Genomic DNA, 19,811 nt, shown 5'->3' on the forward strand with positions numbered 1-19,811 from the left:
CTTAATCCAAAAAGAAAAAAACAAACAAACAAAAAATCCTTAAAATCAAACCAAAACAAAATCCCGGGATAATAATATAGTAGTATTATTACTATTCCTTTTTACAATTACTGTTTTTTCATACTTGGGAACATCAAAGACAAAGTATATGAAGTGCTTTACTTAGTAGCTGGCACAAAGCTAATCCTTACTGATTATAAAAGTTATTACATACACTGTTTGAACTCTCACCATTTAATTTGATCAGTTTCTTCCTAGCTTTTGTAGGGATACATGTCAGTGCCTTTCTCTTTGCAAATTTGTTTTCAATCTGGTCAATATAAATATTCAATATATTTCAGTATATACAATATATACAAAGCTTCAAATGCAGAAGTATTTTTCTGGTCCATTCATCAAACACTTTTATTAAATATTCCCAACAGATTTTGAAAAAAAAATCCCGGTTTACAGAAACCCTTTATAAAAATGTTTATTTTCATTGCGGGTAACTTGGGTTACTTTACTAAGTAGTCCTTCAAAAGCTCAAACATTTTTAAAAGCTGATTTCAAATAGCAAAGAGAGAAAACATGAACTGCCATACCAAAGTACTTCATTAAAATTTTAAATCAGCTTTATCACAAAAGTTTGGAATTAGTTACTCTGTGTGTTAAATAAAAAACACAGTTGTACAGTTTGAAGCTACACTTTCTATATCAACTGGTGAACTATCACAACATATTTCAACGTAGTTATGAAGTATGTGTGCATAATATCCAATTCCAAGGGCACCTCTCCTTCATAACTTCTTAATTTATTAAGAACATTGTGTTTCACCAAAATTTGTGCTGTATTATCATTGCAAAAACATAATTTATCTTCAATGTCAAATGTTTTAACTGAATTCATATTACAAAAACACCAAATATTTCACTGTCAAGAGAATGAGTTTCTAAAATGTTGGCTTTGATTACATGAAATTGATGAAAAAAGAAGCATAATTGAGATGAGCTAATTTTCTGTTTGGACTATTTGATGACCAACATAAAATTCTCATTATTTAACTGTGAATTTCTTCTTCTACTCGTGAAGCCACACACCAACAACTATTGCTTTATTTTGAATTCATGTACACAAAAAAATCTTGGAATAAATAATGAGTGAAAGTGATTTAGAATAGCCATTTGATCTAAATGAAAAGTTGTATCTCACTAAATGATATGAAGGATACTTTCTTCGGTTGTAAATAGGGCCCAGTCTGTATAAATTAGTTACTAACTTTTGAAGTAACTGCTGATGTTTCTCCAGCAGATTTGTGTCTTCTGGTTTTCGTGTGGTCGTTTATACCACTATGACCCCATGGTGGATGGTAAATGTCAGCAAATATTTTGTGCAAGTTACATGTTCATCATTAACTCTCTTGAGTAATCAAAATTCACTTCCTCTTTTTCAACTAAACCTATACTTCCTTTTTAAAACTTATTGCTGCTAAAAGTGTTTAGTGCAGAATAAAAAAGCATTGTCAAATAATAAAATAAATAGTTGTCGATTTTACACTGTACAATAACTGACAAAACAACAGTACCCAACTGTTTAAACTGTTCTCTTCCTGCTTCACAGACAGGACTGCCCTGCTTTTATTTCCTCCACTTGTTTCACATGTACCTAAACTATAATTTGCCACATTTCTTATTCTCAGTCACCTTGCTGACTGTGACCTGGTGGCTTCCTGTATTTTGAAGCCCTTGCAACTGGTCACAGTACAACTGATGGCTACACCAGGTGGCCAGCAGTGGCAGAGTGTTGAATACACCTAGAATTATCAGAGACTGAAAGGGGTCAGCTGTACCTAACAATTCACGTCTGAGTACACTTCATTTTATCAGAAAACTGTTTTTGAAAGGGAGGTATGAAGGATTGGGGAAAGGTGAGGCAAAGAGAGACGAGCTATCACTGGGCATCTTTCAGATTTAGCCCACATATGAGAATAAGAACCCTGTGCCCTACAAGTATGTCTCACCCACTACTGGACAAGACTATGGTAGAAGCTAGAGGAACAAAGGAGAGAACTGCCCAACTGTTTAAAGCTTATTCTAAAGCAATTATTACAGTAAAATTTTATTGTACAATGAAAAGTCTGGATCAGATACTAAACCAGATGGGAAACCAGGGCAATACACATAAACTAGTATTGTTCTGGGCTCACAATCACACCATAGAGTCATTTCAAAACTATCTGGGCTACTCTTTCTGGTTCAAGGAGAAAGAGTTATGACTTGTAGGTAGAGGTCACTGGAAGATGGATTTTAAATAAATACCAGGAAGAGTTTCTCAAAATGGTACTGACAGTAGAGAAATCCTCATCACTGGAAGTGCTAAATCTGAGCACGGATATTACAGAGAGGACCGCAGTCGAACAAGGTGAACTCTAAGGCCTCTTCTAAAGGTTTCATGTGTCTTGATCAATGTACTGTTATAAGTAGATCTTAAAGGGAAAGAATCTCAGCCCTGAGAATGTTGGAATAGTTTCAGCAGATGTCAAAAGAAGGGGAAAAAAATCTCTTTCATGAGTTTACATATTCTTCCAAAGACTTTTAATGGGTTTAGATATACTGGGAGAATCTAGTCATCCTTAGAGTAGCTGCAGAAAAGTATAGACTTTTGATTGAAAGGAAGTTGACTGTTAGTCACAATGCTTGACACATGACTGATTCAGAAGAATCTTTTGGAAATATTAAGCTTTCTGAACATCATCTATATAATGAAGTTTGTATTATCTCCTCAGTTCCAGGCAGACCAACAATGTCCAACATCTAATAATGGAGAGAAGAGAATGCCAGTTACTTGCCTTCATGTGTGATAATACAGAAGCTGTGTAATTACTTGAAAGATGAGTGGGTGTGAAATAAAAGCCATTTTGTGTACTGTTTAGAGTTGTCTGATACTGTTTGCACTCAATTTGTGATATAATTACTTTCATTAATTTTCATTTTCTGGAAACATAAACATCATAGAATGGTTCTCCCAGTGAATGGCTACATTCTTGTTTCTTGATAGAGAACTTTGATGTAAATCTTATAGAGCAACTGGTAAATGGCAGTTCTTTTTAACCTGAATATTTTACAATCCTTATTATCTTCACAATTCTTTTTGTCTTCCTGTGAAGCCCTAAGCAATAAACAGTAGCATAGAATTTTTTTTTGTAAACTGGAATTACCAATTCATTTGAAACTACACCTGGTGAAATATAAGGCATTACCACTACAAATAAACTAAGCCATAGGTCCTGGTTAAAAACCTCAAAACAGGCTCTAAGTTTCAATCATAGTTCTGCATTTACTAGCTTAGTGACTTTAGACAAGTTATGTAAATTCTTTTGGACATGTTTCTCCATTGTTCCCCTCCAACTACATTTCCCCAACTGGAAATGTTGGGAAATTTTTCATGGTGGAAGAGAATTCAATTTCATCAACGTGTTTACAGTGTGCTCTATGCCCCAGGCACTGCTACAGACATCCTGGGGAAGAGAGGGAAATTTTAAAAAGGAACAGAAAGTGTTTCTTGCCCTGCAGAAAAGGAACAGTGATTAGCCCCGTATGGTTCTCAAGTACATGCATTATAGAAGCCCAGACGGGAACGTCCTAATTGAGGCTATGGCATTAAAACTTGCCTGTATACAGGGGGTGGGGGTAAAATGTCAGCTATTCCATCTCTGAGACAAAAAAAAAGAAAAAAGTGTGGTAAAAGAACAGCCAGTTAATCCTTAGATAACACTCTTAGAGGACAAAATTATAATCACTTGCTGAAATTCCAAAAGGTGTGTCCCAGAACAATTTGCAGACTTCCACCATGGAGCCTAAGCACAGGACTTAACTAACAGGTCCAGAAGGGAGAACATCTTTTCTGTGAGTAATTAAGGAGGAACAGGACAGTCCAGTGGGCCGACCACAGGCTTAGTTTCACACTCCTGAGTTATCCTGGCTTGGTTGTTGCATTGCTTGGGGACGTTCAGGAAGCTGCTTCATCTCTGCATGTCACCATCTATGAGATGGAGTTGTAATTTTAATGAACATGTAGGGGAATTTAGGAGATTACTACACAGCTTGAAGTCAAGATTTGGAAGAAAGTCTGCTGTTTTTAGAAGCAAGAGACTTTAAAGTAACACAATAATTTATTTTTATTTTACATTGGTACAGTTGATTCTCATTATTCATGGGTTCCATATTTACAAATTTGCCTACTCGCTAAAATTTATTTGTAACTTCCAAATAAATATTTGTGGTCCTTTCATAGTCATTCTTGGCTGTGCACCGAGTGTCAAAAATTTGAATAGCCTGATGCACACGTTCCCAGCTGAGGCTGGACAAGGCGATGCTCTGCCTTCTTGTTCCAACTCTCAAACTGTAAATGTGTCCCTTCCACAGTCTATTTAATGCTGTGTTTTTAGCATTTTGTACTTTTTGTTGGTGAATTCATCTGTTTGAAATGGTCCCCAAGCAGAGTGCTGAAATGCTGTGTTCCCAAGCACAAGAAAGTTGTACTTTATGGAGAAAATAAATTTTAGATAAGTTTTATTCAGGCACAAGTTTATAGTGCTGTTGACCATGAGTTCAATGTTAATAAATTAACAATATATATTAAATAAGGAGTCTTTAAATAGACACACACATAAAACAAGTTTATGTATTGATCAGTTGATGAAAATGTTGTGCTCTGAGGCTTACAGGAACCTAACTCTGTATTTCTCCTAAGAGCATGGTCAGTGTTTGCTAATTCAGTGTTCTTGGCTACTTAGAGGACATAATGGCCGCAGGTAATGAGAATCAGATGTATCTATCATTGGTTATGCTGATGTGTTCTCCTTAGAAAAATCACCTCCAGGGATGAAGGAGAGTTTAGTGATCATTTATTCAAACTCCATAATCGTACATTAGAGAAAATGAGAGTGTAGAGATGTGACTTGATCCAGGTGCCTAAGCAAGAAGAGTCAGGCAGAACCTGGACCAGAACGAGGTGCATCAGCCCTCAAGCCCATCCTTATACCACCAGACCACACTGGTTTTCCTGTGGAAGTGTTACCAAAGTCATGTTCGGCTACTCGCTGCACAACAGGCCAATAGGTTGAATGACAAGGTGTTGAGGCAAAGAATGTGACTTTATTCGAGAAAGCATGCTAACCAAGAAGACAGTGGACTAGTGTCCTTAGAAACCGTCTTGACATCGTGGTGCAGGCAAAGGACTGACTGTTAAAGGCAATGTGAGGGATGGGGCTGCAGGGTGTGTGAGCAGCTCGTGCACAGTTCTTGAATTGGTTGGCATCAAGGTTAAGTTGTGAGCATCACCATTCTTCTGGTTTCAGCTGGTCTGGGGTCTCTGCGCTTGAGGTCAGCAGTTTTTATCTGGTGGGGTCTGCTGCCTGTGCAAACAATTTAGGAATGTGTGTCAGAGAATGTGGCTGGTTTATAGTCTAAATTGTTACCAGTTTCCCATCCCAAAGGCTATTCTTTGTTTCTAAATCTTCACTTCCTAATCATTAACTCTTGAGTCAGCCTTTTGGGGGTCAGGGAAGGCCTGGGAGACTAAAGCAAAAGGCTTTCACTTGAAAGGACAGGGACACAGAGGCTTGTATGAGGTTTCATAATCATGGAGAAGTGACAGCTTTGGGAGGTGCACTCGAGTGGGGTGAGATAAAACATGACTTCCCATGTGGCTTGTGCTGCAGGCTTCATGTCCAGCAGTGTTTATCTCTCTGGTGATGTTAAGAGGGTGAGAGCATAGCTCATGTACCTAAGCTTAAAGAAACAGGTGCCCTTGCGTCATGCTTGAGGGCAGCATCATACTCTACAGTAAGTGGCCCCTGTGATCCATATCAGGACTAAATGAGATCAACATTTATAGAAAAAGATGTTTCTTCTAAAATCTTCACTATTGTCCTACCCATGTTTTGGTTATGAGATTAAGTCAGCCCATCTTGGGTGTAGCTAACAAAGCTTTGCTCTTTGATACATTTTCCCCTAAATTCCTGAGAACCAAGTAGAAGTCACTTACTCTAAATTAAGGTAAGAGAGATTCGGTTAATATTTAAGCCAAACTAGGTGACCAAGGTAAAGATGAGGCAGAGGGAGTGATCTATCTAGAGATATTGGAGAAGCATGAAGGTGACTATGTGTCCTGAATGATGTCATTAAATTCAGTGAACACTTGAGTATCTATTAAGTACAAAGCATATTGCTTTTTGCTCTAATATTCATCTCTTGAGGTCTATATCGTGGTAATACCATTATAATCCCAAATTCATTCTAATTGTCAATCAGTTTGATGCGATAATAACAATAAATAAGCACAATGTATTCAAAATCATAGTTTTATCTCTAATCTTTTTCTTGGCACCTTTCCTTCTCTTCTCAGTGTATACTTGAAAATATCTTCCCTAGAAACACAAAGAGCTAATAAACCAAAGTTTCTCAGTATAGAAAGTCAGTGTCTAAGAGTGAGAGTCTGCAGTCCAGGTCCTTGAGCCAGATCTGGAGCCAAATTAACCTGATCTGTCTCTTGGAACTTGGACACTTCTATTTATAGCCCCAGGGTAATCATTATGTAATGCAGTTGTAAGTGGAAGGTAAAAAATAACTTAATTTGTAGGTGCACTGAGAAATTGGGGGGAAATTTTAGAGCTAAGGCCTGCATTATTTTGTCATCGAGTTTTCTTCTAGTCGGGTATAATTTGTCAAACAGCCTTAACTGTCAAATGCCATTGGTATCACTTTGTCAACAGATTTCAATCCTCTGAGAAAAAAAATAAAAGAATTAACACTGATGTTTACCACATGACACATAGTGCTCTGGACTCTTCTACCAGTTATCTTATTTAACGCTCATAGAAAACAGTCCAAGTGTATGCTTTTCTCTCCATTTTATAGGTTAAAAAAAAAAACTGAAACAAAGAGATTATGTAATTTTTCTTAGGTCACTAAGTAATGGAGCCAGCATTTATATCCAAGGATATCTTGATCCAAATACCATCTTCTTTTCACTTTATCACATGGCCTTCCCCTGTTCATCTGTTTTCTATGTAATACTTGGAGATTCCAGGCATTGTTTCTCAGTGTGTGACCCATGGACCATGTGGGTCAGAATCACCTGGGACACTTATTAATGACATAAATTCCTAGACTCCATCCCTGAACCACAGGTGACTCTCAATGGATGAGGTCCCAGAATCTGCTTTGTTAACAAGCTTCCCAAGAGCTTCCTATGCACTTTGAAGTTTGAGAGACAGTGGCCTACATAATCCTACACATCAAAAGGGTTGGAGTAATAGAGAATACTACAAAATCTGCACCAAATATACTGGTGTTTATAGGTGCTGCCAGTGCCCTGCCCATAACCCTTGAGTCTTACCTGTGTCACTCAAGACAGCCAGCCTCAATTGTGTCTGCATGACCTTCTCCTGGGGCTTTCCTCCAAGCCTCAGATGGGACTCTGCCTGTGCTCATGGCAGACAAGAAGTACCAGGGAATTAACTACCCCAACTCCACCATCCCTCTGCTCTTAACCAATGACTGGCTGGAACTAGGGTATAAATCCTCCAGCTCTATGACTTCTTGGATGGATGATTCTGAGGTCTGTGTTCTCCACTGTTTTCCAAAGATCCCCTACAAGATTATGTTCCAGTCATCCATGGCGGTGACTGGCTTACTACGTCACCCTTTACATGTTCTTTCCTGTCTTGTTCCCCCACTTTTCTATGAATATTTCCTGCTTGCCTTTTTATACTATTGAATATTTTCATTTGAATCCTTATCTCTGGGTCTGCTTCTGGGAGAGCACAAAACCAGACAACATTTAGCTAAAAACCCAACTGTAGGGCTTCCCTGGTGGCGCAGTGGTTGAGAGTCCGCCTGCCGATGCAGGGGATGCGTGTTTGTGCCCCAGTCCGGGAAGATCCCACATGCCGCGGAGCGGCTGGGCCCGTGAGCCATGGCTGCTGAGCCTGCGCATCCGGAGCCTGCGCTCCGCAATGGGAGAGGCCACAACAGTGAGAGGCCCGTGTACCGCAAAAAAACAAAACAAAACAAAAAAAAACCAAACCAATTGTAGTGCTTACTCTTATGTGTTAGGCTATCATATTTCTCTCTCCACCACTTCACTAAGAGAACCATTAACTGCTGAACTAATTTTAACTATCTATGCAGGTGCATATTGAGAAAGTACATGCCAAACTGTGTGGAAGTTGCTCTGTGGCTGCTTCTTAGTCTATCAACTTCAGCCGTCCTTCATAATGAAGTTAGGAGTATAAGATGGTGAACTCAGTCAGACGTTGGTCAAATTCTGACTCTGCTGTCTATTAGTTTTGTAACCTTGGCAAGTTTCTAAGCATCTTTAGGCTTCTGTGCTCTCATCTATAAAAATAAGAATAAAATCTACCTCGGACTCTTGGTGAGAGGATTAAATGAAAGAATAAATGTGGAGCTTGACCCATAAAAGGTTATCAAGAATGTATGTTTGTTTGCTCTCCTCCTTCCTTAGGTCCCCTTATTTCCTGAAGGTATGGTAGCCCCTCTAGTTCCTGGGGATCTATCACTTTACCTGAACTTGATGGTTCTTGTTGATCATGCCATTCATGTTTATTTCCATGAAAAACTAACAATACCTACTAAGAGCTAATGTCTGATGTCTGTTCTACAATGAGATTGTAGATTTCTTGATTGCGACTATATCTTAAATTCATTTATATAGCTCTGATATTATGCCTTACACATTGGGGATGCTTGGTCAATATTTCTGTTGACTTTTTAATGAATCAGTGATCATTAGCAACTTCAAACTTAATGATCTATATTTGATCTTTGCATGCTATATCAAGATTGTATAGTTGACACCAGCCCTTGGCAGTGCTAAACTTCTCTGGACCTAGCAGGGAAGGATGAAAATCAACATCTCATTCCTCCAAGGATGGCTGGATTTCCCAGGAAGTTCAAGATGTAAAGGGTGTAAGGTTTGGAAGGAAGTACTTTTCAGAACTTCTTGACAAACATAAAGGCCATAGAAGGACCAAGACCTTGCTGGAATCTTCTGCCAAATGGTCACGGTTTCTTTTTTTTTTTTTTTTGAATCTGAGTACTTTATTTACACATGAAAACAACATTAACACCGGGACCTACACCTTCCAACCGCAGAAGGGCTTTTTATTTGTTCTCGGAAAATGAAAGCAATTGAAATAATATGAACTAACCAGTGGAGCCTTGTGAGAAAACTTAAATCAACTCTGAAAATAGTTCATCTAAGTGTCTCAGTTTCTGAATTTCCACCACCCAAGGGGTTGACATTTGGCTACATCCCAAGAGGTAATGGGAACCTAGTTCCGCTACTGGGAGAAATTAATACTGTAAAGAGGACTTGGGGGCAGCCCTGGACTCACGAGGAGAGGGGACTGTTCCTAATAGCCGTTACACTGATAACATCTTCCTTTTTAAAAAAGTTATCCACCTCCTCCCACCAGAGCCCATTTCCAAGATGCTGACTGGGCCTCTTCAACAATAGCTTCTGGAAAGGGTTTTTCCACAGCGGGTCTCCTGGAATGTTCTGCTCCAGCTCTGGAGGATGCTCTGAATCAGTTCACCAAGATAAAGTTAGACTTGCAGTGAGCTATAAACTCTGTCACAGGGTCGTGTTCACCTTCTGTTTTAATGGTGCCGGCGATGCTGTCGTTCTCCAGGATAGGAAGGAAAAGCTGCACGAAGTCAGAGGTGTAGGCGGGCGCGATGACGTCGAGCACCTCAGTCACAAAGTGGCAAATGAGGGAGATGTCGGTGTCCAGCTTCTCCAGACACCTGCGGATGTAACTGACCATGGGGAGCATGTAGCCCCGGCTCAGCAGGTGCACCATCCTGTCCAGGAGGGTCTTCGTCAACTCGAGCTGCTCCATCACGTCCAGCTGGGAGTGCTCCGTCTCAAAGAGCTTCACCAGTAGCTGCAGGACCTGCGGGTGGAGAAGCTGGTAGCAGGTGCTGATCTCGTCCAGCAGCACCAGGTGCACCGGGGTGTGGTCTGTCTGTAGCTTCTTGATGGAGACAAGGGATGTCAAGACTATGGTGGTCTCGTTGCAAAAGCTGTCACTTGGCTCCTCACCCCTAAGACGAAATCTATTCTAATGTGTGACTGTTTATTTTCCTGCTTCCACCCATCAGGCCCAATCCCTGCATTATATTACCGATTCTTATTACTACATCCTGGAAGGCATCCTGAAAGCTCCCTTTTATGTTGTTTTGTAAAAAATGCATGTGATACCTTATTCTTTTTCATTCAGATTTCTTTCTGCTTCCCCTAATAAATTATTTTGCAAAATAATTTCCATGACTGCTATTTAACTTTCAAATGCTCTTGCTTCCTTTTACAAAATCAGGTCCATTTGCAACTTTCCAACTTTGTTTTATATTCTGTAATTTCTGGAGACACGACCAAACCACAGCTTTCTTTGAATACATTGGTGCAATCAAGTATTTAAATTATAACCAATAATAATTATTACCAGTTTTATGAAAGAATCTCTTTGATTCTGGCTTCCTTTGTGCCTCCACTTACAACTCAAGAGACTTTAAAAAAGCTACCTCTCTTCTCCACCATTCCCTTCTCCAGGCCTAGAAGTGCTTTTGTCCTTAGCAGTGTTCTTTCTGCCTGTCATTCAAGTTAAACTCGGGGGAAAGTTCACAGTTAGTGATTATTTTTTACCTAGGAGGAAAAAAAAGCTAATGATCTGTGTATACGCGGCCACAATCATAGCACTTTCCCTAAGAGTTAAAAGCATCCTTCAGCTGTCAGGACAACATATATACCTGGTCCCACACAGCTTCAGGATCTTTCTGTCACAGAGCCACTATGTGTGTTATACGGTATGGATTCTGAAGTAACCAGAACTAGGCAAGGTGAATGGACTTCTTGAGGGTTTCCCTAAATTGTACATGAGCCACTAAGAAGTCATAAAGGGTATCATCTTGCTTAAAAATCCAGGAAGCTTTTGATGGGGGTGGAAGCATTCTATAGATTTGGCACTCAGCACGACCACGGAGGTTGAGTAATATAAATAGTAGAGCTCTGAAGAATATGGGCCTGGTTTCAATATCACATTCTGGTCTTACGGTCCAGCAAAGTACAATAAGTTGAGGCTCAGGAAAATGAACTACAATCTGGGGAACATATGAAGAATGATCAGGGAGTGATTTATATACTCATCTTGGTAACGATAAAAGTGTTGGGTGAAGAGCAATATATAGAGGGAATCTATCTTGTCCTATTGTGATCTGTAATTGTGTTCTTTTCTTGCAGCGTTTAGGTACCAAACCCAGGTGTCAATTATAATGACAGTTTTCATGTTCACTTAAGTGAAGTTCCAGACCTTCCCTGGGTCACTCAGTTCTAAAAGTTGTCTAGGCCAAAAAGCTTTGCCTAAATGAAGCTTGCATTATTTTTCTGCCCTATAATTGTAAAGGATTTTTTATTCGCATCAAATGGCAGTTAAGATATTATCTAGCCACACTGTCTTGGAAGCATTCTCCATGAAGTGACTAATGATGCATTCCTAATAAATAACACTCCAGAGAAAATAAGGTACATGTTTCCTAAATGTTAAACTCCACTTCTGTGGTCATTAGAAGAAAGACGTCTATATGAAACCTTATTTTTTTACTTCAACTCCTGGGAAGACTCAGGGTATTTTTAATTAGTGGAGGAAGGAATTTATAAAAATCAAGTCTTTCTTTCCTTATAAATACTAGATTAGTAAAAGAGCAAAGGACCTTAAAAGTCAAAACCAAACTATTAAGTCAGTTCAAAAAGATTAAATTTCCTAAACTTAGAGAAGGTGGAATTAATGTTCATTTCTTCCATTTCATAAACTTTCTGGTAAGTTAACCCATTAGAGGAAAAGTTATATTTTTTTGTAATTTGGTGCATTTTCTCAAGTAATATGGTACAATGATTAGATTCAAAATGAAGGATAACGGACACAAGTCCCTTAAGAGAGCTTCTGGTTCTTTGTAGAAATATCTGTTTACACCTTGCTGAGGCTAGGTTGAATGAAAGTTATATCTTACACATTGATTCTTGGTCCCTTGAACTATTTCCTTTCCGGAAGTCTTTGTGCTTCCTCACTGTGGTGTTGCTTGAGATGCCTTCAAAGACCCCTATTCCACCATCATAAGATAGTTTCCAGTCCCAACCTCAGCAATCAGTTGATCATCAAGGTTTTGAAGAAAACAGGATGGTATCAATCACTTTGTATGAGAACCTTGTGAGAATGTTCCAGAAGAATTATATTCCGGTGCAAAGGGCTTACAGGACAAGGGGGATTAAAGAGAAGCTGTCCATCATCTATCTCAGCTTGAGAATTAAGTAAGATAAGCTTGGGAAAATGTCTGGCACACAGAAAATTCTCAACAGATGTTGGTTTCTTTTTACCTTTCTCAAAGCTTCGTAGTTTTATCCAAAAGTTGCCAATAACACATGATGTTCACTCTTGTTATTTAAACCAAATTTCATGTGAGAACAATAGTATCAAAATGGGAAGAAATTTTAAACTATCTTCTTTTGACTGATTATAAGTGGCATTTTGGTGTGAAAGTGTACTTTAAAGATACTTTCAAGACTCTTAATATATATAGGTAACGTTATATGTACACGTCTATATGTGTTTGTTTATGATTAAGAGATCTCCCACAGAATATTATACCAATTTATAGTCCTATCTGCAGTGTATGCAAATCTCTCAAAAGATTTCAAAAGGAGAACATTTCAAAGCCAAATAAACAATAACTAGAGAGAATTCAATGCAGAGAATAAAAAAGTTGTAATGCAACTCAGTTTTCTTTTCCTACCATATATTTGAAAGACTGGGGAGAATGCTGAGGAAAGGAGGCTAAATAGACATCTTCTACACACATCAAAATTTGGCCACATTCTTGCGAGGAAAAAATGAACAGAGCATTGAAACGTTTGTGCCTTCAGAAAGCTGGTAAGACGTAATGGCACAAGAGATGATACGTGATTCTGTGCATGCCATCACGTAGCTCCTTCCCTCCCTTTGCCCACAGAAAATGACAGGACTTGGCCTGCATACAGCTCTGGATATATGGGGATGATGTTCCCCACATGGCCAAAGGGAAATGACTCAGACATCTGCATTCCTGAGGCCAGCTGAGTGGCGTGGTCTTTGTGAATTTCTGAAAGTTTGAATCAAGGTAGCCACGGGAGTGGTGTTGCAGAAGATTAATTTGAAATTGTTTTTCTCCAGATTTAGAATGCACAAGTCGTTTTAGTAGAAAAAATTGGTTGCCAGGCACATTGACCATTTTTCTCTGTGGGTTTGTCACATCATCTTTCTTCAGATAATATTTCTTCAGATTATTGAAAAGATATGTGAGTTGTATTTTTAAGGTTTTTAAAAATTTAAACAAAGAAGAATATAAAATCTCCAAGAAGGTCAACACCCAGAGATAGAGTATCATTGTTTCCTTTAAGGTGTATTTACTTCCAATCTTTGTGTGTGTCTTTGTGTTTCTTTTACATAATTAAAACCATATTGTATGCACAGTTTTATGTCTTACTTTTTCACTTAAATATAATATTGTGATAAAACATTCTTTGGAAACTTGTTATTTAATGGATGTCTACTATTTCACTGTATCAATATTTATTGTATCAATAAATAGTTATTTCATTGTATCAATATTTATTGTATCAATAAAATATTTAAATTATTTTAAATTTTCTTATTGTTGAGTGTTACATTTTCTTCCATTATTTTACTAATATGAATAACACAATGATGAACACCTTCTAACAGAAATCTTTGCTGCATTTCTGATTATTTCCCTAAGGTGTGTTTTTCAAGAAATACACATTTGTTATTTTTGAGAAAAGGAACTGATGTCTATAGCTGGAACCAAAAAGTTTTTTTCTCTTATTTCATTTACTTTCTGCCTGTGTGTTATAGGGCCATCATTTCTTTATGGATTCTATTTTTTGTTTGTTTGTTTTAACACTATAGGCATTGTGTTAATGACCTCTCAGCTTCTAGAAGATTCTTCCAGCTCAGCTCTCTCATCCTGACTGATCATTATCTCAAATCCACACACCCGTTTGCCAGGCATAAAATGTTCCCCATGGACTGGGGCTTCTTTTAAGACAGCCATCTCTCTGATCCTCAAGTTCCCTCCAACCACACCTGATACATCCTGCTTGGGCGCTGAGGCCACTTCCAGTGATTTAGGTCCTTCTCCCTCAGATCTCAGATTTGATCCCAGCTTGGCTCACTTGTAATGAAAAAGCAAAGGTGTGGTTCCCCAGAGCCTTCAAGACTGCACTGCTTTCCAACTCTGCCCAGCACGAGGCTCACACCTGCATAGCATTTACATTGAAGCTGAAAAGACAAACACCCTGAACATGTCCAGAGAGCCAGTGATGGGGAAAACCATGGAACTGGTTGAAATTTATGAATTATTACTCTTGAAAATGAAACCAAAAAGCAGCAGAGCTACTGTGCACATGAAGCCCATGTGCAATGCAGTGAGCTTTACTGGATTGAGTTTGAAATTTAGTATTAAGAGACTGAAGTTCTGTTTCAGTTATGTGATTTTATGAAAGCAGTTTTATCTTCTTGGGCCTGCTTCTACCCAACAGAAAACAGAAATTAATATTCCCCACTCCCTCACTAACACAATATAATCTTTGAAAATGTAAAAGTTCATACGAAGTGTTTTGTATTCCTCAGAGAAAAAGGAGTTAACAGATGGCTATTTTTCCTAAAACTAGAACTCAGATAAATCTGGTGTTGCATTTGGCATTATTGCCTAATACATGACAATGATTTATTGTTGGCATAGAGCTTCTTGGTGACATGAGGCATGTCTAGAAGTACCATCTCCTTTAAGATATATCCAACTAGTGTACATTAATCACCCCCTGCTGCTCAAGTAATTGGCTTTTCTTCCACATTATTTAGTCTCCACTTTTGCTTTAGTTCCTCTGCCAGGGCTACACAACATAATATCTCATTATTATTGAGGTCATGAGCATCAGTTATTCATTCCAATAAAGGTAGAAATCTTTGTCTCCAGGCTGAAGCTTGTATAATTATAACAACTAGCGTTTATTAAGGTCTTACAGTGTGCAGTGAACTGTGCTAAGAGCTTTATAGACATTTTAACATTTAATCCTCACAACCACCCTTTGAAAAAAGCACAGGTCTGTTTCTAGTTTTGCAGATGAAGAAATTGAGGCTTTACTGGGTAAGAAATATGCTAGTGCAGATGCTACACAAACCCTATAGAACTTTTGACTTTGAGCTCTTTAGCATATTGCAGTTACTACCTCCTGGAAGAAGATATATTAGTGTGTAGTTTTTTACTACCCAACTCAACTAAAAGTTTAAAATATAGCAACTTTTAATGACAAAAGTGTTCAATTCTAGGTTGTTATCATCTTTCTTTTCTGTGGGAGAAATTAAATTAGCTTGGGCTTTGTTGGGCTTGAGAGCTTTTGTTTTGGCTTGTAAAATTTTGCACATTTGGTATGGAAATTACCCAGGGACTATGACTCTTAATCCGAGCCTGCCATTTACGCTGGAGTCAGGGTTTGGGAACAGTAGCCTCTCTTTTCATGTTTCAGAACTGGTCTTTCTTTCTGTGGAATTTTTTTTTCATTCACTAGAAATGTGTTCTTTTACATGTTTCAGACCTGAAGAACAAACTCTGCCAGGTGAATTTAATTTATTACTCTGCTGACCACATCACTTTCTGTCTTCCCTCCTTTTTATCTCTAAAGGGGCGACATTTCTACTGAGATGTTGGTGTGACAAGTCTTTATAGAAAAATAATCTTTTGTTTAGCGGTGCTTTAAGAAATGTCCTTAAAAAAGAAACTTGGGATAAAAAATAAATCCAAAATGTCTATGTATATGATTCATATGATTCGTGTAACTCAAGATTTCATTTTCTTTGCTAAAATGTCGAGGCTGAAAAGACTTTTATCCCAATTAAAAGTTCTGAAAGTTTGGAGGTGTTTGTTTTCTTATAGACTCCATTAATATAATTCATCTCGATAGAGCTTTAGGATGATACTTACAGGCAGGCACCCAGAGTGTGGGTAAGTCTATGTTGCTGAGGAATCAGCTGGAGACACACAGTTCTGAGGAAATTTTCAGATTCTATTGAAGACCTGTGCCTCAATAGATAACTACTCCACCTCCTAAAGGAAAATGGACTGAAGGAGCATTTGGGGCAAGAATAAGCCAAATGAGTAAGTGGGATCCAAAACTGTATGCTGAAGAGCAAGACCAGAATCTTTTTAACCCGAAATTATTAGCACTATTGGTAGTTTTTCTTTCCATTACTTTGGAAAAATGCATGCTTAAACAAATTGCTTTGGGGACTTTCCTGGCGGTCCAGTGACTCGGCGCTTTCACTGCTGTGGCCCCGGGGTTTCGTCCCTAGTCAGGGAACTAAGATCATGCAAGCTGTGCCACATGGGAAAAAAAAAATTGCTTTGATCATCCATCCACTTGTTTATTTCACTCATAGATATTTGGTGCCCTGAGTGGAGTGGTCCTCAAACATCAGGGTCCAGAGAACTTACCTGAGGAGATTGGTAAAATACAAAATCCTGGGTCACTGCCAGAGATCATAATCCATTGAGTTTGGGGAGGTGCCCAGGAATCTTCCTTTTATCAAGCTTTCAGGACATTCTAATTCAGGTGCCACTTTGGGTGCACTTTGAGAAGTAATTCTGTAACACACAAGACACAGGATGAGGTCACAAAGGGGTACAACAATGGAAAAGACCTGTTTTATTTCTCAGGTAACTTCAAACTGAAAAGGAATATAGATTTTAACATTCTTGATAAGTAATGATAGTAACAGCTATTATGTGTCAGGCATTAGTTTAGATTATATATCAGTTCGATGAACCTTCACAGTAGCATTCCTCCTATTTTATAGTTGAGGAGTTCAGCATTCACAAAGATTAAGTAACATGTCCAAGGGTTAGAGCCCAGGCTCTTACTCCCCATCCTGTACATCTCACTACTTCTACAGAGTCATAATATAAGGCAACACAGGGTAAGTGTTGTGAGAATGACATACCCAAGCTGGTTTAATGAATACAATGGAGAAGGAACTTACATTTATTAAGTGCTTAATGAATGCCATGATCCATATTTTTAAAATTTAATCTTCATCACTCAGTGAGATATTAATTATCATTTCATTTTTACCTTCAGTTTCCTCATATATAGAGAAGACATCATAAAATGTCTTGTCCCACAAGGTTCTTAAGAGGACTGAGTAAAATAGATGATGTAAAATATCTAACATAGTGCTTGACAGTAAACACTCAATAAATGTTACCTACTACTATTTTCACTCTCACCATTTACAACTGAGAAATCTGAGGCTTAGAGAAATTGGGAAACTTGGTCAAGGTTACCCACTAGCAAGATCTGGGATTCAAACCCTTATCTGTCTGGCTTCCCTTTACATGCTCTGCCAGCACACAGCCTCGGGGAGAAGAGAATGCCCTTCTAGCTCTGATGACCTGGGAAAGCTCTCTGGATGAGAGAGCACTAGAGTCAGGCCTTGCAGGATGGGTAGAGTTTCACGGGCAGAAATGATGGGAGGGCACTCCAATTTTTGCCTGAGCTATTTAACCTCACTGAAATTATGTCTATAATTTAACAAAACCCAAATCTCTCAAGACTTCAGCCTTCAGAACTTCTGCCAAAACAAATTTCAGGCAGGTTAAAGAAAAATGTCCCTGGATTCCCTCAAGATACTCACGTGAAATGTGTAGAGAAAGCTTGTGTATTTAAAGTAGAAATAAAAATTGGACCACAAGATTGCTGCAGCAGATGGAACACGGTGTCCTAAAGAGGCAGGCCACAGACATCATCATGAGCTCTGACTGTTAACATGAGCCGTCAGCGGCCACAGCCCAGTGGACACAGCCCCGCTCCATGGGGTGGAGTGGAGAAATTTCTGCTGCCACAAGCACTTCTGGAGGAAATTCATAGGCTAAAAATGTAGCTCTTGAGTCTTTGGAGATACACCCACAGAGTTTAAATCACTTATCAATGAATTGTTCTTTCAGTGCAATCCACCACGGAAGAAAGTCAGAGCCCATAGCAGCCTAAGTTTCTCCACCAGTAAAATCAGGGCCCAAGTGAGCAGAAAGGGCTTCCCCAAACTTATCTAGCTAGAGGCAGAGGCAGGGCTAGAGGCTGCTCTCCTGGCTCCCAGGATAGTGTTCCTTCCCCACCAGAGCTCTGTCAGCCCCAAGGGTTCTCTAGTAGGTGGCTGGCAGAAAGCACCTCCACAGTCTTGCCCCCAGCGATACCCCAGAAGGAAAGCGGTTTTAGAAAATTCCCTTTATGCCTCCTTAGAAATCCCTTTTACATTTTATCTCTCTATGGGAAAAGGTTTTTTATTTTTTCATCCATCCAAAAGTTCTTTCATTTAACCAGCTTGTTCATTTATTCTTTGATTCAATAAATATTCATGAAGCACCTGTCACACACCAGGCACTGTGCTGGTTTCTGTGGAGATAGTAGTGAAAAAGGGATATAACAATCTCTACCTATATTGAGCTTACATTTGAGGGGAGGGAGAGGGACAATTTGAACAAGATAAATTTGGTCCACTGGTAACAAATGCTAAGGAGAAAATAAAGAGGAAGATCGATAGGAAGTTGAGGGAAGCTGGTGGATGCAATTCGAGGTAAGGTAGCGAGTGAAGGACTTACTGAGAAGATGACATTTGGGAACAGGTCCCACAGGTACCTGGGGGAAGAGTATTCCAGGCAAAGAGAGCAGCAGAGCAAGGGCTGAGGTGGAGTGCACCCAGCACATTGGAAGAACAAAGGGGCGGAATGGCAGATGGGGGGTTACAGCTTTTCTCTGAGCGAAGGGAGTGTGAAGGGATGTCACTGGGGAGTTTTGAGCAGAAGAGCACCTTGATGTACCTTAAGTTTTATCAAGTCACTTTGATCATTGTGTAGAGACGCGATTGAAGGAGACAGGGGTAGTAATAGGAGACCAGTTAGGATGCTGTTGAAATTACTCAGTTATTGGATCCACTATAGCTAGTTGGTATTTGCTATTATTTTTGAGGTCCTCTAAATGCTAATCATTGTTCTGTTTCCTCTATTTCCTATACTCTGTAAATTTTTCTCCCTCAGCATCACGTGCATGAAACAAACTCCACTATATATTCCCGTTGCTGATTGTCTCCACCAATTCTGAACAATGACAGCTCTGACACAAAGAACCACAGGTAAAGCTGAGTTGGCAGAGTGGCAAATACTTCATACTTGTTCTCTCAACACCCACTCCAGCCTCCTTCTCATGTGCCTTCCTGTACTTCAGAGGTTGGAATAGTGGAAAATAAGAAGATATTTTCCAGACTTCCTTATAGCTATGGTTTCCAAGGTGATTTGAGTTCCACCAAGCAGACACACTGCTGCAAGACTCAGAGGCAGAAGTGAGCAAAGGGAGGTGGTGGACAAGTAGAGGAAGATGGGACCTGCAGGAAAACATGATGGGGGAGGTCATGGCATCATTCTGGCATCAGTGTGGAGGATGGGTGGGGAGGGGGGCGAGATTAATAAAGAGGATTTTGACAGTTGACAGTGGTGAAAAGAAGAAGGTAGAGAAAAGAGGTATTCAGGAGGAAAACAAAAAGACTTCCTGGGAGATAAGATAGAAGAATCTAGGATTCCTACACAGTTGTCTGGGTATATGGTGGGACCATTCACTAATCAAGGACATATGGGCAAAGGAATACATT

The 19,811-nt window shown here is 39.1% G+C and overlaps 1 protein-coding gene across 3 annotated transcripts in view; it reads right to left on the reverse strand.

The window, feature by feature from the left end:
• Positions 1–8,983: 8,983 nt before the first annotated feature.
• LOC309799892 (negative elongation factor D-like) overlaps positions 8,984–19,811 on the reverse strand; it is a 69,364-nt gene continuing 58,536 nt past the window's right edge. For all 3 annotated transcript variants that reach the window (XM_082613518.1, XM_082613517.1, XM_082613516.1), the window contains 2 exons: positions 16,609–16,758; positions 8,984–9,962 (listed from right to left, as the gene is read on the reverse strand). In XM_082613518.1, the coding sequence (XP_082469644.1) occupies positions 9,594–9,908 (315 nt within the window). In that variant the 5' untranslated portion in view covers positions 9,909–9,962; positions 16,609–16,758 and the 3' untranslated portion in view covers positions 8,984–9,593. The remainder of the gene's footprint in view (positions 9,963–16,608; positions 16,759–19,811) is intronic.

Source organism: Mesoplodon mirus, assembly GCF_964341445.2.
Source record: "Mesoplodon mirus genome assembly, chromosome: 3".
NCBI classification, from domain to species: Eukaryota; Metazoa; Chordata; class Mammalia; order Artiodactyla; family Ziphiidae; genus Mesoplodon; species Mesoplodon mirus.